General features: G+C 42.8%; 1 protein-coding gene across 1 annotated transcript in view; it reads left to right on the forward strand.

The window, feature by feature from the left end:
* LOC130392071 (integrin alpha-3-like) overlaps window positions 1-18,447 on the forward strand; it is a 41,771-nt gene extending 23,324 nt beyond the window's left edge. The window contains exons 14-26 of the mRNA XM_056602497.1: window positions 1,190-1,291; window positions 1,725-1,822; window positions 3,573-3,741; window positions 8,138-8,206; window positions 8,287-8,528; window positions 8,561-8,635; window positions 8,724-8,826; window positions 8,897-9,073; window positions 12,026-12,361; window positions 12,969-13,082; window positions 17,238-17,339; window positions 17,847-17,969; window positions 18,272-18,447. Of these exons, the coding sequence (XP_056458472.1) occupies window positions 1,190-1,291; window positions 1,725-1,822; window positions 3,573-3,741; window positions 8,138-8,206; window positions 8,287-8,528; window positions 8,561-8,635; window positions 8,724-8,826; window positions 8,897-9,073; window positions 12,026-12,361; window positions 12,969-13,082; window positions 17,238-17,339; window positions 17,847-17,969; window positions 18,272-18,361 (1,800 nt within the window). The 3' untranslated portion in view covers window positions 18,362-18,447. The remainder of the gene's footprint in view (window positions 1-1,189; window positions 1,292-1,724; window positions 1,823-3,572; window positions 3,742-8,137; window positions 8,207-8,286; window positions 8,529-8,560; window positions 8,636-8,723; window positions 8,827-8,896; window positions 9,074-12,025; window positions 12,362-12,968; window positions 13,083-17,237; window positions 17,340-17,846; window positions 17,970-18,271) is intronic.
* The last annotated feature ends 6,324 nt before the right edge of the window (window positions 18,448-24,771 follow it).

Here is a 24,771-nt window from a genome sequence, read left to right on the forward strand (position 1 = left end):
TACTTGCGCCACAAACCAGGTGTTTCCTGGTTTGTGGCGCAAGTGGTTTCTGAAACATCAAAATAGCACCAGGGAATGTTTGCGCCAGAAGTCACCTCCTCCTTTCGCCGAGCCGCCCCTTGGGGCGCAAGATCATTCCCTAATTTACCGACGTGTGGCGCAGGAGGGAAAAGAACGCTATGCGCCAGTTGCAAACTAGCAACGACACATGCGCCAGTGATTAAGTAAATTGCGCCGGATGCAAGATAGGGCCAAAAGTCAGTTTTTCTCACACCACTTGAGTGGGCGTGTTGATGACGTTACGGTCTGCATTTCTATGTCATTGAGTGGCCCCCTAAATGATAATCAGTCTGGTACCTTTTGTTCGCTGAATGGTTTAAAATGTTTAAATTAGTCATTCATTGTGAACGCTAAAAGATAGGTCTTATCATAACCCTAAAAGTACACATCACACAATAACTTACAATACATGAGTTAGCAGCTGCACGCTTAGAATTTTTTTTTTTTTTATTATTATCACAGAACAGTTAGCTACTCATTAAAGGGTCCTCTTTTTTCGGTGGCACAGTCGTTTGCAACGCCTTTCTTCTTCGTCGTTTCTTCCTCGTCGTTTCTTCTTTTTGTCTCTAACTCATGCTCCAATCTTTCATCGATCGATGCTTCGGATGTGGTGGATGCAACGGAATATATGATGCTTCGTTGCAGTAACATTTAAGATGATCGCGATGAGTTCTGCCCGTTCTGCCTCGATGCTGTCTGTGTTCAAACCAAAACGAACTACAGTGAAAACGGCTGCACTAATCCCGCCTCTTGCGAAATTAGACACTACTTCATATCCCATTCCTTGCAAGCTCAGCCCCCTAAACTCCCCGTTGAAATTATTGATGTCCGAACGACATGTAGGATCTGCATATCAGACCTACAGAACCTCAGGCGTTACCAGGGAAACTGAATTATGGCTTGTGAAAAACTTTATATTTTGATTGTAAAACGCATGAAAATATAAACGAATGGTAATCAGGACACATTAATTCCTGATTATGGTGTCCATAATCAGGAATTAATGTATCTAATATTGAATTGAATGTACTTATAGAATCCTATCCAGGAGCATGTGGTCTGTTGGTATCTATCGGGGAATGATTCCATAATGTACACCAATGTATATAAAATGTGTATTTATATGTAGAGGCCCATCCAGGAGCATGTGTCTCCGGTGGTCCTCAGCCTCAACGCCTCTTTAGTGGACCCTGGTCTCCTGCTGGAGAGCCCTCCGCACACCCACAGAAAGGTCTGTCTCTACATGCCTGTCTCTCTCAACCCGCTGTATCTCTCTACCCGTCTGTGTTTCAACATGTTTGTTTCTCAACCCGCTGGTCTCTCTCTACCTGTCTGTCTGTCTGTCTCTCTCAACCTGCTGTAACTCTCTACCTCTCTGTCTGTTTCTAGATGTCTGTCTCACTCAACCTACTAGTGTCTCTTTACCTGTCCGTCTGTTTCCACATGTTTTCTCTCTCAACCTGCTAGTCACACTCTACCTGACTCTGTTTCTCTCTTGCTCTCTCTTCCCTTCTGTCACTCTCTATCTTTCGATCTGTCTCTAGCTCTGTCCATCTTTTTGTTCCTCTCTACCCATTGGTCTATCTCTTTCTCTTTATATCTCTGCTTGTCTTTCTCTCTGTCCCTGTTTGTCGGTCTCTCTCTACCTGTCTGTCTCTTGGCAGGTCCACATCTTGAAGTCTTGCGGCTCAGATCACCGTTGCCAAAGCAACCTCCAAATGAGCGCTCAGTTCACCAATCAGGAACTACTTCCTCTCCGAAAGTAACTATTCCTGTTCACAAATATGTATATAAACTGTAGCATGCTCGTTGGATTGGGGTTTCTACGCCACTGAGTCCAATAACAACCACACATGCAGTACTGTTATTTACATCCGGGAGGAGAAGCCAATACCTTATCCAAAGCAGAATCCTTAATCAGTCAGTTGGTCCAGTATCTAAGGGCCTTCATAAGATGGGTTCTCATCCAGAGCGTTGGTACTGGGTGAGGTCAATAAAAGGCTAATCGGCCGCTCCTATTGTCGGCGGTAAAGTACTTCCAGAAGATCATATAATATGCTGTCTGTAGTTTGCTAGCCGCCCTATGGGCAACTTGCTCTCCCTTTTAACCCCGAGCACTACCTACACAACCATCATCAACCTGGCCTCTTGGAGGAAGTCCATTTAAGGCTTGGGTGAAGCCAGCTGGCTGCAAGTTATCTCATTTCAGGAACTATTCCCCTCACCCTCCCTGCTGTCTGCCACAAAACATAAATAGATAAACACACACATATATATATACACACAAATATACACACCTATCAATAATATATTATATATACTCATATAAACACACACACATACAGATATATACAATTCTTTTTTTATTCAAATATTCGATAATTCGAAATGACTTGGGTATTCACCTTTTATTTTTATTTTTTATAAAGTAAATTAAATATATTCATTAGCTATATTAATACATATTGTTCATTAAACGTGTATACTAATGCCATTTAATACTTGGAATACTTGGCTATACCGGCAACCTCCGTTCCAGCAGAGAGTCTTTTCCACGGCGTGCTTGATTGTAAACCGCCTCCGCACCCGCCTATCCCCCGAGCACGTAGATATGCTCATTTTTTTGAACAAGAACTAGTGATTGTAGTAGGTAGCAGTAGGTGGGCTTATGTGTTGTTAACTGGAAATGTTTTAGACATACTGTGTTTCCGTCTTACACATAATATATTTTTGTTGATGTCCTGTTATATGTGCATCATGCGTAATGCGAGGCAGGCCCATGCGCTGTTGATATCCAAGCCCACCAATACTTTTTGCTGTTTTGCTTCAGTAACTTGAATCTATTCAGTTTGTGCCTTAAATTTACTTTAATCAAATTTATTGCCTTAAGTATGCAATACTGTTCATTCATATTCTCGTCAAAAATGATCGTTTCGTTTAAACTCGTTTCGATTCAGCATACTCATTTTGAGTGTTTTTTTGCTTCTAAAATGCTCAATAAATTGAACAAATTGGTTTTGATTTCCTTATTTGACTAATAGATGGAAAATTAATGCATTTGATTAGTGAAGGCCAGATCACGGAAGAACTTCAGGCTACATTATGAATGCGCAACACTTTTTTTTATTTTTTTCGTAGTTCGGTTACTCGATTCTTTTTTTATTCGAATATTGATATGCCTTCAAATGCCCATCCCTAATGTATACACAAAATATACATATATGAAGGCGCGCCTACATATATACACACACAAATAAACATATAGACACATATATCAATTATATATATATATATATATATATATATATATATATATATATATATATATATATATATATATATATATATATATATATATATATATATATATATATATATATATAATTGATATATGTATATGTATAAACACATATATAAATATATTAATATATTTAAAAATAAATATGTAGACAGCCGTAGTGTTTTTTTATACGTGTGTGTCTGTTTGTTTGTGTGTATGTGTGTGTGTGAAGTCATTCAGGTTTCCAGGTCTTCCGTTACAACAGCAGCAATAGGAGGGTGTTTCTTGTTGTCAAGGTAACCAACTGCCCCTCTCCAAGGCAGTTAGCAGAGGATGCTTACTTGACAACGCTTAACATCAACATCCCTCCGTCACTCAGATACGCTGGAGTCCGTAGCAAGGTGAGAGGTCAACCTCACTTAGTTAGTTGGGGTAAGGTGTTTGAGAGATAGGGTTAGAGAGTATGGTTTAGGATTAGGTATAAGATAGTTAGAGTTGATGGTTGAGAGTTAGGGTGATGGCTGGTTCAGACTAGGCAAGGCAAGGCAACTTTATTTATATAGCACTTTTCATACACAAGGCAGACTCAAAGTGCTTCACATATAAACATTGTCATACAATAAAATAAAAGAATAGATAAGTAAAAGAAAACATATGCAAAGAAATTAGTAAAATAGAAAGTTAAAAAGGCTTTTTAGTAAGTAAAATTGAAAGTGCAATGTATTTAAGAAAGTGAGAAAATTAAATTGAAAGTTATTTAAGATCAGATCAACAGACTCTCTGGAACCCAAGTCGGGACTACAACCCGACCTACAACCAGACTACACGATTCTCATATATTCCTCAAAGATTTAACATTTCAAACTATGCAATCACAGAGCCAGGAAATCAGGCCTTGTCTCGTCGGAAGACTGGCCACACTACAAGATTCGAGGGTGCGATAAAAACGCACATTCGCAATGAAAACGATCTCTGTCCACGCTATCGTTTTCATATCGTTTTCCGATTGTTTTGCATCGACGTTCCACATTCAAATGATTTTGACAAACAGTTGTTGTCATGGTTACGTGACTACCGCCACGCCTCTCTGTTTATATTACAGGCGCACGATCAGGTGATAGTTGCAGTTGATCAGCTGGCTAATCATTTTCACTCACAAGCAAATATATGGCTCAAGCCAAAAGTACAAAGTCAAGTATGGTTTGAACTGGCGTCTTTGCGTTTTTTCCCCCATCGCTTAAGCACAGAATGTACAGCGCTCGCCTTTGGCGTTGGAGTAACGAATATGTATAATAATTATTTATTTTATTTATAACTCACTTTACATCAACTCAATGACCTCAAAGTGATCCAATGCACCTTAAAAGATATATACAACATAAAAGACTAACTAGATTAAAAAGAAAAAGAAAACTGAGAAAAAAGAATCAATTAAAATAGCAGTTTAGCCAAAGGCTTTTCTAAAAAATTATGAGACATTATGTCGAGTTGTAACTGAAGATACATTAGTACATTGCACGGAGAAATCATATTTTCCATTTCACATCGCCATTTTTTGATGAGCGTCTCGCTCTTGAGCGCAAGCTTGTGGCAGCATCATGACAGTAACATGGCAACCGAACGTCATCGTGTCTGATCACACCTCAACACGAACCCAGCGTTTTCACATTTATCCACCTCAGCGATCGTTTTTGAAAAGCATTGTTATTGTCGGAATTAGCCGTTTTTATGGGGATGGAAGGGCTAAACAGATAAATATTTATGCGTTGGTAGATTTACCCGGGTTAGTGTGGACAGGGCCTTACTTTGTATCGTTCACAATACACGCAGCATCAATGAAGCAACAAAGTGTGAATAACAATGGATCCCAAGTTCCTATAATAGGCTTTATGATGGAGGTCCTCTGCGTAGTGCAGTGAAGTCTAGTTAGGAGAGCTGCAGGGATGAGCTGTAATGTTATCCCGATTTTGAGTTGCGTGTTCCGCGTCCCGACAAAAGCCTGTTGGCTTGCTGAAATGTCCAACCACTATGAAATGTCCCTGTTGTCAGCGAACATAGCCAACGTGGTGTATTATAGCCCGATCATTAACTAAAAGCCACATAGAAAGAATAAAGCATGCAGCATATGATTTCAACAATGTATGAGGGCATACGCAGCAGGGATGATTGCACAGTGCTTATGGAAAACCAGCGGACGAGCGCTGGGCGGAGATTTCAGAAGCAGGGAGATTATAGAAAAATTTAATTTGTCAGTTTGCCGTTTGTCTAGTCAATATGTTAACCTACTTATTAGGGTTCCAAGCCAACAGTGGGGTATACCACGAAGCTCGCTGAACATACCCAGGCTTTCTTGGGAAAACCTGGCTCGACAGAGCCGCAACTCGCAATCTGAGTTAAATGGTACCACGAAGCTCACTCTAGATTCAATTAGTTGAACCAGGTGTTCCGCTTTAGGTTCAGTGCGCGTTCACGTGAAAGGGGCGTTTTTTGCGTCATTTTTCTCACCTTTACGATAGATCAAGCAGTCTATATGCGTATAAGTGAAAAGATTCTGCATATTGTCTGTAAAATAACTGCCAAATGCAGAATTGTTCGCCATTAATCAAAATAGAATGATGATGATTTAAAAATGCATAAGCAACGTCCATCCTGCCTTATTCTATCATTTAGGGAATTCACTTTAAATACACCTTTTAAGAAATGTATGGCATGTTTTCGACCGCTGAGAGGTAGCGGCTGTAGCGTAGTGGATTAGTATAAGACCCGAACGCCAGCGACCGGCGTTCAAATTCGCCGGTCTATCATCATGCATTTTACCCCCATAGATGTGGCCAGCACGGCCTAGAAAATATGGGTTCAAGTTTGAAATGAGCACAAAAATATAATTCCATAAGCTTTAGCGAATAAGTATTCCATATGCATGAGAATTAGGACTTTTTAAGCTTCACATAAATTCGCGTCACTTGGGAGTCGAACCCCCCGCGCAGAAATTCAAGACTGACGCGCTACCTCCACTCTAGCACTCTGTCACGGAGACACAATGCGCAACAGTAATTTTTGTCTACATAAGGTCCAAAAGGACGATCAAATAACGAACACCCTCTGATGAGAATCTGTATCTCAGGAAGAACCCCAATTTCGTTGTTTGCACAATGACAATAAAGTCAGAAATCTGAATATCGTCAGACAAAGCCAAGGGATCGGTTCTGTCCCGTAAAACCCTCTGTCTCCGGAGAGACGCCTGTATGAGAAGTGCGCCGGGGTCCACGGGAAAGCCCACAAATGGTGACGCCATTGTCAGAGGAGGGGCTAGGAAGCTGCGCACGCCGATTTAAGTAGCCGATCTCCGGCTAGACTAATGGTGCGTTCGAGTATTCTCTGCGAACCGACTCGGATCTCGGATCTGATGCCACGCCCACACTTCAAGCGTTTTATTATTTCGCTCAGTCGTCGGAGGAAAACATGGACGCCACCCGGAAAGCTGTTTTCGCGGTAGCATTGGCAGAGGACCAGGCGATCCAATATAAGTAGGCTAGTCAAGTCAAGTTTATTTATATAGCACATTTAAAACAACAGTAGTTGACCAAAGTGCTGTACACAAATACAATATATTTGTGTACATAGGCAGAGATACGGACGCAGTAAGGTATTGCAGTAATACGAGTGATTGAAATTACCATTTAAACCACCAAAGTGGTCCAAGCACAATGAAAACAGTTCATACTTCAAGTCACAATGTGCGCAGCCATCTTGAATTCTGTCTCGGAATTTCGCTCGGTCACCACTGAGTTCAACCGAGATGGCGAGATGGCCGTCCGAGGAAAAGGGGCGTGTTTGTGCGTGTCGCTAGGCAACGTCCTCGGACCTCCGAGACGGATGGATATTAAAACGCACCATAAGCCGAAAAACTGCTCCCGACCAGGTTTGGTTGCGAGCATAAGTCACCATGGTGATACAGCGACGCTAAAAGAGATCGACTTTCGTGGTACAACTAACCCAGGCTTGGAGCTCAACATACCTCGCTAACCCTCTAAGCGAGCTTCGTGGTACAGGGCCCAGGTTGGATCCCTATTGTTTTTGTAGCGATTTATCTTCTTCTTATTTATTTTTTTTCATCCGCGACCCACCCGCAGTTCCTCCAAGTATTACATTTTTTCACGCAATCCACCCAACCCGTGGATTGTCCACGGTGTCCGCGGGTATGACCGCGAACCGCGCATCTCTACTAGTCTTTACTTTACTAGTTAGTTCTTTACTAGTTAGGATACACTGCCCGTGAGCTCCAGCTGTTCGCGGGATTCCCTCAAAGTCAACAATGGATAATGGAAAAAATCGCAGACTGCAAGCATGTCACATTCCAACACCGTCTCGTGGCCGACTTTTCAAAATCGCAAATTTGTCTGCGACGAACGAATCGGGGCAAAAATCTGGGTTGAAATCGTGTAGTCTGAACCAGCCATTAGAGTTATGGTTAGGATTAGGTATAAAAGTGTTAGGATTAGGTTTTAGAGAGTTAGGGTTCGGTGTTTTAGAGTTAGGGTTAGAATTAGGTATAAGAGTGTTAGGGTTAGGATAAGGTGTTAGAGAGTGAAGGTTAGGTGTTTGAGTGTTAGGGTTAGCATTCAGTGTTGAAAAATTAGGGTTAGGATTAGGTGTTAGAGAGTTAAGGCCAAAGTATACTACTCTGACTCCTTAACCCGTAATCTGACTCCGTAACTACAGAGACCCCTTGAGCATTCAAAGTACTCTGTCGGGATGTCTGACACGAAATGCAATTCACCGCCCGGTGTGTTACAGGGTGTAGTGTGTACTGATGGAGGTGGGCTGCGGTGTGAACTAGGAGATCCATTCATCAGCTCCCAGGAGGTGAGCAACATGTGATAGATCATCGCCTGACATGGAACAGCCATTATTGATTATTGATTTCTGATCTCTCTGCTCAACAGACTGAGATTGTGTTGCTGTTGGAGACACAAGACGAGTATTTGGACAAAAGAGAATCACACACACACCTGCAACTCACTACGTACGAAGCACAGATACACACACACAAACACCTACACCTCACAACTTACTACTCACACAAACACACACAGCCACACACTCATACCTGTAGCTCACTGCATATGAAACACACACACAAACACACTATTATATCATCAACACTCGCCTGTGTGTCTCTCAACCTGTCTTTCTGCCTGTCTGTCTGTCCCCCTGCAGACTGAGTGACCAGACTCCAGTGTCCGTCTCTCTTGCTCTTCTGATGGAGTTTATACTGGAGACCAACTTCTTCCTGTATGAACATGCACGCGAACACGCATGCAAGACACTCAAACAGAGAAATTAAAGTGTGTGTGTGATTGTGGACTGGTTGATTCAATAGAAGCAGCCAGCCTATCAGCAGCCAGTTTGGTGGTCATGTGACCGGGGAGTCGGCTGTGAGGAGGACCAGGGACATCAGTAGCCCTCTGATCTTCACCCTGCAGGTGGTCAAGGAAAAAGCCAATTTCTCATGGAAAACCCTGGTCAGGTTGTGTAGTAACTGTGTTGTCATAGGTCGACGTCATCGGCAAGCCACTCGGCCCCCTGGGACACCTACAGCTGGAGGTCAGTTGGCCGCTGGAGTCCACCGGTGGGAAATGGCTGCTCTACCTGACGGAGATCAACCTGGACGGAAGCCCGGAACACCACTGTGCCACGCCCAGAAACATTGTCAACCCCCTCAACCTCACAGTAACTATAGAAACCACACCTAAACAACAACAACAAAATCAACTGACCCTAGACCTAGCCCCAACTCCAGATAGAGAACGAGATAATGAGATAAAGCATTATTGCGCATTTCCACTGCAGGGTGCGGTACGGTTCAGTTCGCAAAGGTGCGGTTCGGATTGCGTTTCCACCGCCAAAAGTGGGCGTGACTCGGACTGAGCCGTACTCGTTTGTCCCTCGTCTTCAGTACTCCTCCGTTGGGGCACTGAGACGCCTGAAAGGGTGCTGGAAAATTCGAGCTACACACCCCCTCCGTTGACTGGTTGACAGAATCGTCACTTCCGGGCGACGTGGGGATAAAAACAAACAAACAGTAGCCTCGAGGTATTATTCTTTACAATGAAAATGTAGCGTAAAACGCTTGCTTGGGCAAACAAGGAGGTGGAGAGGTTCCTCTGCATTCTTGGGGAGGAAGACGTGCAGAGGGAGCTTGATGGAGCAGTGAGGAACGAGAAGGTCTTCCAGCTGGTTGCTGGTCGAATGACGATTGCGGGTTACGAGAAGAACACTGAGCAGTGTCGGCAGAAATGCAAAAAGCTCCGGGCCGAGTATCGGAAGTTGAAAGACCACAACAACCACAGTGGCGTCGCCACCTCTCTGCTCGAGGTCATGTTGGAGCCTACCGGTAAGATTTGCTAGATAGCTTATGCTAATGTGAGCTCTGTGCTCTGTTGGTAATACTTAACAGTGACTTGATAATTGCTAGATATGCACATTAAGGTTTTTAGAAAGTGGGATATATTCACAGCATTATTTCGAATTGTTTGCTGTGTTGGGTTGCTAGCCAGTAAGCTGGCAGCCCTTTGTTAGAAATTACTTACCATTCCGGTGATTAAGTCTTTTGTTTAAAGTAATTTGTTAAGTAAGCTATTGTTGCAGTTGGCCAACTGAGACTTTAATTTGTGCAACTTTCAGGTGAGGAACCTCGCTACCAGGAAGTGCCTGACTCGGCCTTCCCAGAGGACGAAGACATGGGGTCAAGCCGTTGTATGAGCCCAATGCCACCATCAAGGACATCTACACCAGTCCCAGTGGAGACTGATGCTCTTTGCAACACCACCAACCCCACCTATCCACGGTCTTTTGCCTTTGGTAAATCCTAACAATCACGTTGCTAAACATGTTTACAAAATTACGTTGTTTTACGGCTTTATATGATGAAAGTTGAGCTTCATCTCACCACACCTAAATAACCACATTTTAGTAATCGGAATTGGAGTGAAATGATGCATTGTGTGTACCTGCGTATCAGTACAATGAGAAGTTGATCAAACAATTTGTATGATGTCCACTATTCCTTTCTGTTACAGCCAAAGTAGGGCCAGTGATGTTGCAGCGAGCATCAGGGATATGCAGGCATCTGATGAGAGGCGGCAGGAGCAGGAAGAGGAGCGGCTGGACCGTAGACACCGGGTCGCTCGAGAGGAGGCCCTACAGGATGCCATCGATGCTCGACTGCATGAGGATCAACGAGCAATGCAGCAGATGGCGCAAGTTGCAGCGTTCAACACAGCCTTCCTCCAAACCTTCAGCCAGATGGTGCAGGCGTTTGGACACCGCGACCCTGTGCCGTGATCCAGCCATTCAGGGCCTGACCCTCTGAACCTTTTTTTTGTGTGAAGACTTTTTTTATGTTTTAAAGGGGACTTATTATACCACCAGGTGTGAGTGTGATTAGCCTTACAAGCCGTTTCGAAAATCGGCCAAATATGACATCACTAGTGGGTGTGTCCACCTAGATCTGTGCTGGATAGATGAGCAATGTTTACTTCAGTCCACTGGGTAGGCTGGTAGATAGATCTATCCAGCACAGATCTAGGTGGACACACCCACTAGTGATGTCATATTAGGCAGATTTTCGAAACGGCTTGTAAGGCTAATCACACTCACACCTGGTGGTATAAAAAGTCCCCTTTAATGTGTAAATAAATATTCCTGTATTTTTACTGTTGAATAAAAAATATATACTAAAGCAGGAGTTGGTTTCTACACATTTTCCATATACACATTTGATGGTCACCTTGAAATTGAGTTTACACACCCACAGTTCACCCACACCCATGGCTCACATTTCACACATGGGGAAACACCATTGCTTAACTTTTCAATTAAAATATGGGAAACCAGTAAGATGCCTGGCGTATTATATAGGACAATTATTGGTTCTGCGCTGTAAAATCGATACTTAATTTGAAGTTAAAGTTAATATTTAGTTTGAACATCAAAACACCATATTGCAGTGTTATTTTTAATGCAGTGGCACTTGTCAAACAAAGCTTTCATTCGGAAGTTGATTAACTGCCATATGAAAAGCATAAAGGCCAGGAACTGTTGCTTGGCGACTTCTATGGTAGCTCTTGGTTTAATGTGTCGCGTTCAACTTTTCATTGAGCAGGCTAGACCGTGTCGTCCTGCTATGATGTCACGATGTTTACGTAGCTGCCGCGGCGATCGACATCCGGCCTACCATAAAGGGTACTGTCGGCGGTGGAATCGGAACTGAGCTGGGCTATACCGCCCCCTTCCTACCGGACTGAGGCGAACCGAACCGCACCGCACCCTGCAGTGGAAACGCGGCATTACTGACTTTACTGACTAAAGGAAGAGAAGAACCACCTTTCTTCTCTGTGTGAAAAAGCCAAAAGCAGTCCTTTATCCCGCATATGGTCATTTTATGATTCAACCTGAGCCCAGAGAGGAGGGGCTATTAACAGATGGTCTGCATTCAGTGCTGTTTTCGAGGGAGCAAAAATGAATCAATGTTTTAACGTAGCTCAATTACAATTAATGCTTAATGTTGATGGTGGTGGAGAGGTCCAGCAGCTGTACGATGCCCATTTGTGACTTTAAGGAGGAGAAATATTTCTTTAAAACAAACTGTCAATCTCCTGTCCATCTCTCTGTCTGTCTTAGAGCGAGGGAGTGAGGAAGAGGAGTGTTGATCATGAAAGAGAAGAAAATTTGAACCCGACGAAGAAATCCTACACACTGGTAACTAGTAATGTGTGTGTGTGTTTGTGTAGGAATTTAACAAATGCAGTGCACAGTGAACATACATATATATCTGACAAACTATTAACTTCGCAACAAAGTCTATATGCACAGAGGGGAGTAAATGAGCGGCCCCTCCCCAAGTGGCAAAGCACAGGTGGGCCTTTTACATTTAAATTTAGGGCATTTAGCAGACCTACAATAAGTACATTTGTCATAAGAAGTGCAACAATATATCGCTGTCGGTACAGTAAGGATGTTCATCAAACCAAGTGCAAGTACAACAATCGCTAGGCTAACCAATTCCACGTGTTACAGCAGTGATAGCAGCTACTGCAGTTGCTACACAGTTAAGTACTATAATACAATACAACACAATACAATACAATGTACAATGGTGGCCAGAAGGGGGAGGGTGGCTATGCAGAGTCGAGGTGGACTCTGAACAGGTGAGTCTTGAGTCTTTTTCGGAAGATAGTGAGCGACTCTGCGGTCCTGAGAATGGCAGGGAGCTCGTTCCACCACAGAGGTCACAAAACCGAGAAAAGTTGTGACTTTGCTGATCGACCTTTGCTAGCTCTTAGCGATGGCGGTACCAGACGTCCAGCTCAAGGTATCCGTCAACAAAATACCCTGAAACAACTTGAGTCTCACAAACTTATGTCACCATATGCCACCAACAGTGCAAGCAGACCAATGGCAACAAAGCGTGCTTCCTCCCTCACTTTAAAAACAACCAGACGGTGTGCATATATACGTGTGTGTGTGTGTGTGTGTGTGTGTGTGTGTGTGTGTGTGTGTGTGTGTGTGTGTGTGTGTGTGTGTGTGTGTGTGTGTGTGTGTGTGTGTGTGTGTGTGTGTGTAGGATTGTGAGGACGGTAGTGCTCGCTGTGTGGTCTTCACCTGTCGTCTCCCCAACATGAAGACGACTTCCTCTCTCAGCCTCACAGCCAACATCTGGAGCCCTACACTACTGGAGGTAACACACAAACACACGGACACACTCACACTGCACACTATACACAATATATATATATACATATACAGTGGTGGTGGGTCAATGGAGGGTGCTGAGGCGCCATAATGGTTTATGAATCCACCTTTACAAATCAACAAAAACACATAGCATTTATCCCTCTTTAATTGTGTGATAGACCGTATTTGCCACTGCGCCAGCAACCATTTAAATGCGTCTGAACGTCTGAAATTATTTGAGCTAGGCTTGTTATTTGTAATTCGAGAGAAAGCCTTCCTTCACGTCAAGGGCACCGGTAACCATGAAGTCTATGTGAGCTCGCAAACTTTTTGCTGTCTTTCAAGCAGAGACAGATTTTCATTGGTGCAAGAAAATTCAACTCTAGTTTGCACCAATGGCGTTTTTTTTCATATTTTTATCACAATTTGATTCGATTATTCAGTGGAACTATCAAATAGGCTACCTATCTCAGCAGCATTCGCGCACCTAAACTACTTGTAGAAAATAGATTTTCTTTTTGAAAAGCATTTCCACCCTTTTCAGTGGAGGAATTGGACTCCCAAAGCACTGTTATATGTACAATATACTGTTATATAAAAAAAAAATGATGTACATTATAGCCATAATTTGTGCATTAGTGAGGTAAGTATTGATGAAGGGTTAACGTTTATATTTTCATCTAGATCAATTAGACAGTCTAATCTGAAGTCTGAACTGGAAAGTATAGATTCACACTGTATATATACGTGCATCATATCTATAATTTTTCAAAAAGTGCCTCTTTAGGAACAAACCTGTATGGACCTATAGTACTGCAGCTGGTTGTACCAGCAGTCCCACCTAAACGTTGCCCAAATGTTTGACTTTACACTCTACTAAAAAAATAGCAGTTGCACCAAGCAGCTAGTGTTAGGTTGAAACTAAGTTATTATATTTTACACCTCCCCTCTAGCTGGTGTAAGTTCCATTCTAACGATTAAGTCCGGTAAATACGTTAAAATATTAAATACAAAAGATGGCTATTCGTTTTGAGCAATGGGGAGAGGAGTTTCAACGCGGTTTGTGTCGGGAAAGGATTGTCCGTGACCGTATCGATCCATTTCATCAGTATGATGATGTAGATTTATATACGCGATTTCAGTTTTGCCGGGCGGAATTACTTAGAATAACCGGCATTCTTGACAATGACCTGCAACACAACACGAAATTTGGCTCTAAGTCCAGCGATGCAAGTGTGTTTGGCTCCGACATATTTTGCCTCTGGGCCTATCAAAACCTAGTTGGTGACTCGGTCCATGTGTAAAAGTCTACTGCCTACAGAGCGGTTCGAGCTGTGGCAGCGTCTCTGTGCAGGCATCTGAACACATATGTTCGCTTCCCTGTACATCCTGCGGAACTAAACCATGTCCGTCATAAATTGTATCAGATCGCTGGTTTCCCAAATGTGACGGAACGCCGACTGTATCAAGACCCCAACGGACCACAAACCTGTTAATGTTAACAGGAAAGGATGCCATTCCATAAATGCACAGATAGTCTGTGATGCCGACCTTAAGGTAACGAATTGTGTTATCAAATGGCCAGGATCTAAACATGACAGTTACATACTACGGCACTCACAGTTCGGGGAAGACTTTGAGGCTCCCTGGAAGGCTCCTCGGCGACTCTGGGTACCCCATTAGGGATTGGCCTATGACCCAATATTTGTCACCTGCCAGTCGCCCGCAGGAGCGCTACAATGTTGCCCACATTCGCACAAGAAATCTGGTCGAACGCTGCATAGGAGTGCTGAAGAAGCGAAGGGCCTGTTTGCACAGAGGTGACTAAGAAATGATTGCTGAATTCTAATTCTAAATTAGTTACAGTCTTTATGAAGTCATATTGTCAAAGACTTTTCTGTTATTCAAAAGCCCTAAATCTGTATTAAGATGTAAGTCTTTCCAAAAACTGTACATGTTAGCAGTTATAAGTAGGTCTGTAAGGAGAATGTTTTGAACACGAAACCAAGGTAAGTCTCGGCTGCCGCTTGAAAAAACCCATATTACCGTAAAATACTCGATACTTACGAAATAATAATTGTATGTATGGCAAACAGCTATTTCGGAGATATATCGAGTATATTTGATATATCGCACAGCCCTACCTTCTTCACGTGAAAATAGTTTCAAAACAACTGTCTTACCTCCTCGAGACAACTCCAGCCCACGTACAAACCAATACTCTAGAGCCTCGGTTCTCAAAGTGGGGTCCCCAGACCCCAGGGGGTCCGCGGCACGTTGCCAGGGGGTCCGTGAAGAGCTTGTTGTTACAACATAAACATACCGGTATTTATGGAAACAATTTTGGGCCGGCCGGTCATTACTCCCGTCGGCGTAACGTTAAACCAATGAACACTCTGCTTTTACATTACGTCAAACTCCCTCAGGCTTTACCTTCACATCTCGCACCTAAATAACTAAATAAAAGCCAATTAAACAGGCGCATTGTGTTCAGCCCTACCCCTGCTCTAATTTTCAGCCAATAGTAACTCTGTTAACATTGCGTCAACCTCTCAACGCATGCTCGAGTCTGCCCTGCGTTCACACCAAAAGATGCAAAAAGATGCCGCGCAGCACGATCCCATTCAAAGTGAATGTAGAGACGCGTTGCGGGTTTGCTGCCGGACCACTTGCTGCCGAGAAAATCGGCAGCAAAATTTGATTTGCGGCGCGGCAAGATATGATTTGCAGCGCAGCACGCCCGTGCCCGCGCTGCAGGTACGTTCACGTATTTTGCGGCGCGTCAAATGCTGCTCGAGTTGAAATATTTCAACTTTTCGGCAGTAAACGCATGATGACAGCCAATCAGCGTTCAACAGCGTTGCCAAAGCTGTGTTTTGCGTCCCCTTCAAAGCTTCATCCATATATGCATGGCATGCCGAGCAGGCGATTTGTTACGATGGACCATTGGTAACAGTAGGTAACGTGTTTACGTGGGTGAACAATTTAACTGTTTTTCACCACTTTACTATCTCTCTTGTAAACCAATCCTTGCAGACATTTGGAAATAAACATGTCCTCTGCCGTTGTCCCATGTCCATTGTGACAACATTGGGCAATGTTGCCATGTCATGTTTTTGCTGGTTTTGTTTGGGTTGGGTATTGTATGTTTGTGTGTGCGAAATTTTTATACACACTTATAAAAAAGTAAAATCTATTAACATATTGTGAAGTTATGCCAAAATGCAATAACATGCTTATTTAACACTATTGTGGTATTAGCACTGAATGATTGAAGCATAAAAGAGTTCAAAAGCATCTAACAGAAAAAATAGACATGAGCCTATATGATTACATTTGTGTTGCGGTTATGAGGGGGTCCTTGAAATAATTTCTGCCCAATGGGGGGGTCCCCGGCCCCATATAGTTTGAGAACCCCTGCTCTAGAGCTATTCCATACAATGTATAGCTAGGTAGAGGCTAACTCAGACAAAAACTCACGACACTCACATACAATGAATAGCATACAAAGCAGCAATGAGCTGCAATTTATTATAAAATCCGCTATAAATAGCTTAACCTCACACCTATACCGCCCAAGTCAATTTTAGAGAATAAATTACTGTCAAGCTGTTTTCTTTGCCCTCTCATTTGTGTGCTAAAGCGTCTTCACTCGGATAAGGTGGAACTTGCCGTTTTCCTGTTTAGATTGTTGGCGGTCGAGGATTGGCTTGAAATTATCAAAACGTCATTAAATATGACACTGGTACAATTTACGCACTACTAGTAACCTTAAAACTTAAGTTATGGTGGTGCAACCAAAATTTAGAATACCTTTAGTTTGAAACTAGCTACGTCGAGCGTAGGGTTAAGGCAAACTTTACACCCGAACTTCTGATCAGCTTTACGTTCTGCTGGTGCAAACGACTGCTGGTATAGACCTATAGTACTGGTATGGACCTATAGAACTGGTATAGTCATATAGAACTGGTAAAGACCTAGGGTTAGCATATTAGTTCAGCAAGATCAGACCATAATAAGAGTTGGAGTTTCATAACTTGTTTGTGTGTGTGTGTGTGTGTGTGTGTGTGTGTGTGTGTGTGTGTGTGTGTGTGTGTGTGTGTGTGTGTGTGTGTGTGTGTGTGTGTGTGTGTGTGTGCGCGTGCGTGCGTGAACGTAGGACTACAGTGATGCACAGAGTGTAAAGGTCAAAGGTCGGGCAACTTTGAAGCTTCAGACAGAAGAACCATCAGCCATCAGGATGAGCCCCCAGACGCTGCAGGTGATCCCTTAAAGAGCCAGGACACTCAAACCCCTTTGTCTTCTTTACATGTGGTCATTTGTCTTATATGATCGTCATCACAGTAATCGATGCCATTTTATCACTAAAGTCCACAATTTAGAGAGAGAAGGGGTAAAATCTTGTTTTTCTCCCCATAAAACTATGTGAAAGTATGTATTACAAATTTAATGTCCGAATGATCATAATAGTAATGCAACAACGGTACATAAAAAGGCCCAATCACATTTTTTTAAATCACATTGTAGTCCAATTCCATCTGAAACAGTGGCTCTTTTAACCCTGCAGGTGACCCCTAACCTTAGACCCTCAAGGTGACCATTAACTCTCTAGGTGACCCCTGACCTTTAACCCTCCAGGTGACCCATGATTTTTTACCCTCCATGTGACCTCTAACCCTCCACTTGATGCCTGACCTTTGACCTTGGTGGTCACCGCTGACCCTACAGGTCAAACATTGACAGGTGACCCCTGTATGTGTGTGGGTAGCTGTGTGTTCTTCTCCTCCCAGAGGTGGGTGGGGGGAGAGGCGGCCCTCCCTTGTGGATCTTCATCTGCTCCATCCTGACTGGACTCTTCCTGCTGTCAATAATTTGTCTGGTGCTGAGGAGGGTACGCGGAAACACACACACACTCACACGCCAACACCTTGGCTAGCATTAACAATTAAGCTAGCATTAGCAACGTAAGCTAGCATTAGCAACTCGTGCTAGCTTTATCAAAAGATGCCCACATTAGCATTCTAAAAGAGCATTACTTAATTAGCTAAAACATAGCAACATAAACAAGCATTAAGCTACTCAAGCTAGCATCAGCAACTTTCCCTATGCATGGGAACTATATGCATGTTGTCCAAGACAAAATCACAATATAACATACCTATGAACTGTGTGTGTGTCTGTGTGTGTCTTCAGTGGGGTTTCTTCATGCCGAAGGCAGAGCCGTGGAGGGGTGTATCCCTCCACCAGGGGAGGCTGAGGATGACAGAGGTGGGGGAGGATTAAACTATAGTGACAACCCGGTAACCTGAACAGCCGGTCACCCGACCAACTAAAAAACCCGGTCACCCGACCACCCGGTCACCTGACCAACTGACCACCCGGTCACCTGAACAACTGACCACCTACTACTTTGTGTTTCAATAGTATGGTCACGTGTGTTTTGGAGTTTGTTTGTAGGGTTGGGCTTTGTGTGTTGTGTTTAGTGTTGTGCTGCAAATGTTACTGTGCGTGTGTGTTTAGAATTGTGCTGTTTGTGTGTCATTATGTGTGTGTATGTGTGTGGGTGTGTGTGTGTGTAGTGTGGTGCTGTGTGTGTAGAGACCAAATAAATGTTATACAAATGTTTCCCCAACCACTTAAACCCAAGCCCTCCTTCGTCAATATGTTTTCTCTTATGTTCATCCTCATCATCCTCATCGTCATCCGCTTATCCGGGGTCGGGTCGCGGGGGGAGCAGCTCAAGCAGGGGGCCCCAGACTTCCCTTTCCCGGGCCACATTGACCAGCTCTGACGGGGGGATCCCGAGGCGTTCCCAGGCCAGTGTTGAGATATAATCTCTCCACCTAGTCCTGGGTCTTCCCCGAGGTCTCCTCCCCACTGGACGTGCCTGAAACACCTCCCAAGGAAGGCGCCCAGTGGGCATCCTTACCAGATGCCCGAACCACCTCAGCTGACTCCTTTCTAAGTAAAGGAGCAGCGGCTCTAATCCGAGTTCCTCACGGATGGCTGAGCTTCTCACCCTATCCCTAAGGGAGACGCCAGCCACCCTTCTGAGAAAACTCATCTCGGCCGCTTGTACCCGCGATCTCGTCCTTTCGGTCATCACCCAGCCCTCATGACCATAGGTGAGGATAGGAACGAAGATCGACCGGTAGATCGAGAGCTTTGCCTTGCGGCTCAGCTCTCTTTTCGTTACAACGGTGCGGTAAAGCGAACGCAATACCGCCCCCGCTGCTCCGATTCTCCGGCCAATCTCACGCTCCATAGTACCCTCACTCGCGAACAAGACCCCGAGGTACTTGAACTCCTTCACTTGGGCTAAGGACTCATTTCCTACCCGGAGTAAGCAATCCACCGGTTTCCTGCTAAGAGTCATGGCCTCAGATTTAGCGGTGCTGATCCTCATCCCAGCCGCTTCACACTCGGCCGCCAGCCGATCCAGTGAGTGCTGAAGGTCACAGGCCGATGATCCAATGAGGACCACATCATCTGCAAAAAGCAGTGACGAGATCCTCAGACCACCGAACTGCAACCCCTCCCCACCACGACTACGCCTCGATATCCTGTCCATGTATATCACAAACAGGATTGGTGACAAGGCGCAGCCCTGGCGGAGACCAGCACCCACTGAGAACGAAACTGACTGGCTGCCGAGAACACGAACACAGCTCTCGCTTTGGGAGTACAAAGATTGGATGGCCCTGAGGATAGACCCCCTTACCCCATACTCCCGCAGCACCTCCCACAGTTTCTCCCGGGGGACCCGGTCATACGCCTTCTCCAGATCCACAAAACACATGTAGACCGGATGGGCATACTCCCAGGCCCCCTCCAGGATCCTTGCGAGAGTGAAGAGCTGGTCCGTAGTTCCACGTCCGGGGCGAAAACCGCATTGTTCCTCTTCAATCTGAGGTTCGACGATCGGCCGAACCCTCCTTTCCAGCACCTTGGAGTAGACTTTACCAGGGAGGCTGAGAAGTGTGATACCCCGGTAATTGGCACACACTCTCTGGTCCCCCTTTTTGAACAGGGGAACCACCACCCCGGTTTGCCACTCCTTTGGCACTGTACCCGACTCCCACGCGATGTTGAATAGGCGTGTCAACCATGACAGCCCCTCAACACCCAGAGCCTTTAGCATTTCTTATGTTCATTTGATTCCCTATTATTTTCGTTGTGATTTGCATTTCAGGGTAAAAAAAATCCCTCAATTTTACTCCTTGTCTTTTTATGTGCCTGCACTGTCTGTGCAGAGTCCTGCAGTTACAACCCAGTCTCACGCGTGTTTGTGCTCAAGGTCACGAAAAACGATCTATTGAATCGTGTCCCCCATCGATTGTCGACTTTCGTGCTACACAGAACGACATTTAAAGGGGACATATTATGCCACCAGGTGCCCCATATGACATCATTACTGGGCGTGTCCACCTAGATCTGTGCTGGATAGATGGCGAACACAGAGCTTGCGTGTTGTTGACGGATGGCACAATCTCTGTGTTCGTCAGTCTACTTATCGAGTCTTAAAAACAAGATGGCGTTGACGGGTGAACTACTGATGGTATTGTGTGTATAAAATGTCCTCTTTAATAAACAATCTGTACACTTACAAAGTTGTCAATGCCTCGTTTTATATGTTAATAATAATAATAGATTCAATTTATATAGCGCTTTTCTCACACTCAAAGCGCTCATGTTAAGACCCTTATTATACTACCAAAGAAATGTCGGTCCACTTCTAGCCTTTTAAGTGGTTTAAAATAGCGATTTAGTTTTTACCATAACACATGCCCCTATCGTTCCAAATTTATAGTGTTTTGATAGAATCGGCTAAAAACAGACAACTGAAGAGTGCGTCTAAATGCGCTTTCTTTGCTCCAAAACGAACATTCCAACTCGTTATCATACCAAACATAACCCAAATCCATTTTACACCGGATTTGTCCATTAACACTATTGTGAAGATGGCCACCCCCACTCAAGAATCGATCAAGATCCTCCAAGGTGGGGGTCCCAGGTCGCGTGCGGCAGAACGAACTATGAAAGAACTAAACTGATTGACGAGACATTCAAATATTCTATTAAGCTGGCATGACACAGAAAATACAAAGACAACATGCATTTACCATTACATTGATATTTAATCGTATTATCGTACGGTCGCTCACTAAGCCCATTTGTTTTTCCCCTAAGTCTCTAATTGGCTAAAATTAGACGAGAGCGTCCTTGACACAGTATTAGAACAGCATGCAATTGGCTGGCTCTCGTGAGTCGTGACGCCTCTCAGTCGCTCCCTCTTCACCACTCAGTGAGTGAAACAACTGTCAGTGAGTCAGCGACTAGTGGGTCTTGGAGGAGTCAAGTCTAACGCGAAGATTCCACCGGACGCGTTACGGCGTCGGCACGGAACGGCTGCGACTCTGCAGCCGTTAAAAGTATAGATGGTAAAATGCGAGACTATAGCGATGGTGCACAGTTTGCTACTCATCCTCTGTACAGTAGATATCCAGATGCATTACAGATACAACTTTATTTTGACGATGTAGAGACCACTAATCCGTTAGGTTCTAAAACCAAAATACACAAAATGGGAGATGTGTATTTTTCCTTGAGGAACTTGCCTGCAGAGTACAACTCATCTCTGGCAAACATTCATTTGTGTCTCCTTTTTAACTCTATAGACAAAGAAACCTATGGGTTTACAAAAATACTACAGCCATTGTTAGACGACATTAAATATCTGGAAAGTCATGGTATTGCAGTTGACATCAAAGGTCAAACGCATTTGCTTTATGGTACCATTTGCCTTTTGACAGCTGACAACCTTGCGTGTCATTCCCTTTGTGGGTATTTGGAGAGTTTTTCAGCTAATGTGTCACTTCTGCTTAGCTGACAAAGAAAAAGTTCAACCTGTTTTTGAAGAAGATGAGTTTGAAAAGCGTACTAAAGACAATTATCAACAACATGTTATGCTGAACAATTCCACTATCACAGGCATCAAGCCGGACTCTTGTTTGAATACACTTAAATACTTCCATGTAACAGAGGGTGTTTTTTAGACATAATGCATGATGTATTAGAAGGTGTTGCTCCTTTGGAAGTAAAGTTGTTGCTGCGACAGTTAATATATGAAGATAATCTGTTTACATTGGAGCAGCTAAACGATAGAATATCAAGCTTTGATTATGGTTACATGAATGAAAAGAACAAGCCATCTGTGATTTTGAATCTTAGAACAAATGAAAATGCTGTCAGGCAAACAGCCAGCCAAATGTGGTGTCTCTTACTCTTTTTGCCACTAATGATAGGAGACCTAGTAAGTAGGCAGAGTTCACATTGGAAACTGTTCCTTCTTCTGAGAGAAATATGCAGTATAATATTTGCACCTGTAGTCACAAACGGACTGGGTGTGTTTTTGAAGCAGTTGGTTATAGACCATCACAACATGTTTAAGACACTCTACCCAGACAGGCGATCCCCAAGCACCATTTCATGATTCACCATGGTAGAATGATTGTAATGTTTGGACCGCTTGTTAAGTTATGGTGCATGAGGTTTGAAAGTAAACACTGTCCAATGAAACGTCAGGCTCATGTAGTCTGTAACTTTAAAAACATATCCAAAACACTGGCTTACAAGAACCAAATACAGAGTATGTACAGCTGGAAATTTGGGAAGCCACTTGAGAAATATCAGTTCCAAATGCTTTTCCTGTCATTGTAGGCTCTTTAGGACTCAGTGAGGCACTCCTTGAAAAACTGCATATAAAAGGATGAAAATCTTGACATTTTAAGCACGGTTCATGTTGCACACACAGTTAGTGTGTTCAGTCAGACATATAGAACAGGCAGTGTAGTGCCCCTTAAATATGATTTAAGAGGTGAATGCCAGTTTGGTGAAATAATTCACATCCTTCCAGAATGTGACAAAGAGTTGTTTATGTTTGTCCAAATTTTATCAGTTCAGTTTTTTGACCATCATTACTATCCTTATGTGGTGGAAAAAAAAGATATGTTTGAACTGGTGAGCATTAAAGACCTCGCAGATGTCAGACCATTGACGTCAAGTTTTAGGGGAGATAGAGTTTACTTAAATCCCAGGTACAAAATTGTGTAAGTTTTTAAATAAATGTTTTTAAATAAATAAAATAGTTTTTAAATAAATAAATATTCTTAAAAACTATTGATTGATTGTATATGAAATGTTATGTTCTTAAAAACTATTGATTGTATTGTATGAAATGTTATATTCATAAAAACTATTGATTGATTGATTGTATTGTATGAAATGTTATATCCTTAAAAACTATTGATTGATTGTATTGTATGAAATGTTTTATTCTTAAAAACGATTGATTGTATTGTATGAAATTATTGACTGTATTGTATGCAATGTTTATCCTTAAAAACGATTGATTGATTGTATTGTATGAAATGTATCGATTGTATGGAAATATCTTTATTCTCATGATTGTAAAATAAATTAACATTTTTCTACATTGGGTGTGCTCATTTAAATGCAAATTATTATGAACATTTATTAACACACTAATGTGTCTATATAGGGACCACACATATTGTGTTATATTTGACACAATTACTGTGTGAAAATCTTTTTTAACACAGTAGGTGTGTTAAAAGTAACACAATATGTGTGGTCCCTATATAGACACATTAGTGTGTTGGGAATTGACACAACTTGTGTTGATATTAACACATCTGTTTTAAGAGTGCAAATGTTTCTCCACACATCTTTCCTGTTATTTTAATACATTAATAAAATATATTTTGCTATCCAAGAGGAAGCTTATTTCTCCCTTTACTACAATGCATATGATAGGACTATAGGAAGTTTACAATTATAAATATAAGAAAACTGATTTCACAAGTTAGAATGTAACCTTGTTGATCAAGGGGATGCAATAATAAAAACATAGCCTATTATTGTAGAGATGCCATGAATTTGATAGGCTAGGGTCTATGATATGTTGCAAATTGCAATCAGGCTATACATGATACAAACAGCATTCAAATGTCCCAGACCATTTGTAATGGAATTTTGAGGGCATAATTTATTTAGGTCTCATGGAGCTTATTGGATAGGCAAATTGCATTGTAGGATACAGAGTACTTAATTGATGAATGTTGTGGATGCAGGAGTCAATGAGCTTTAAACTTCCTGTGTTTTTATTAATTTATTGCTTGGTCATAGACCACTATGGTTTGACTTAAACACATTAGTCTTGTTGTTTTGAGGTGCAGACATGGTCGCATATGCCTTTTTCTCTCTCTCTTATGGTCGCGTATGTCACGTGACTTGTACGTCTGCACGTGACATATCTTGCATATTATTTCAGTTAGTTTTAATTCGGAACGCAGGGACAGTTTACAAATGAAGTGTATTCTAAATACAAGTTCAACCGTTTTCATTTAAAATGCAAAGACATAATTTCTTTCCAAATACCTTTAAATAGTAGGGATTAACTAACACAAGTGCAAACACGTATAACTATTTGTATCTGGAGGGTAATTTATATAAACATCACAAAACATAATTTAATCCTTCTGTGTGCATTTATTATTGAGACTGATCTGACCCAATTATATCAACTACAAATAATGATTGCTATTTTTGGAAGTAGGCTACATAATGCAGTGCTGGGTGCAAGGTGCAAACTAGTGAAAAACATTTCCTTG

This window comes from Gadus chalcogrammus, chromosome 1 (genome assembly GCF_026213295.1).
Source record: "Gadus chalcogrammus isolate NIFS_2021 chromosome 1, NIFS_Gcha_1.0, whole genome shotgun sequence".
Taxonomy (NCBI): domain Eukaryota; kingdom Metazoa; phylum Chordata; class Actinopteri; order Gadiformes; family Gadidae; genus Gadus; species Gadus chalcogrammus.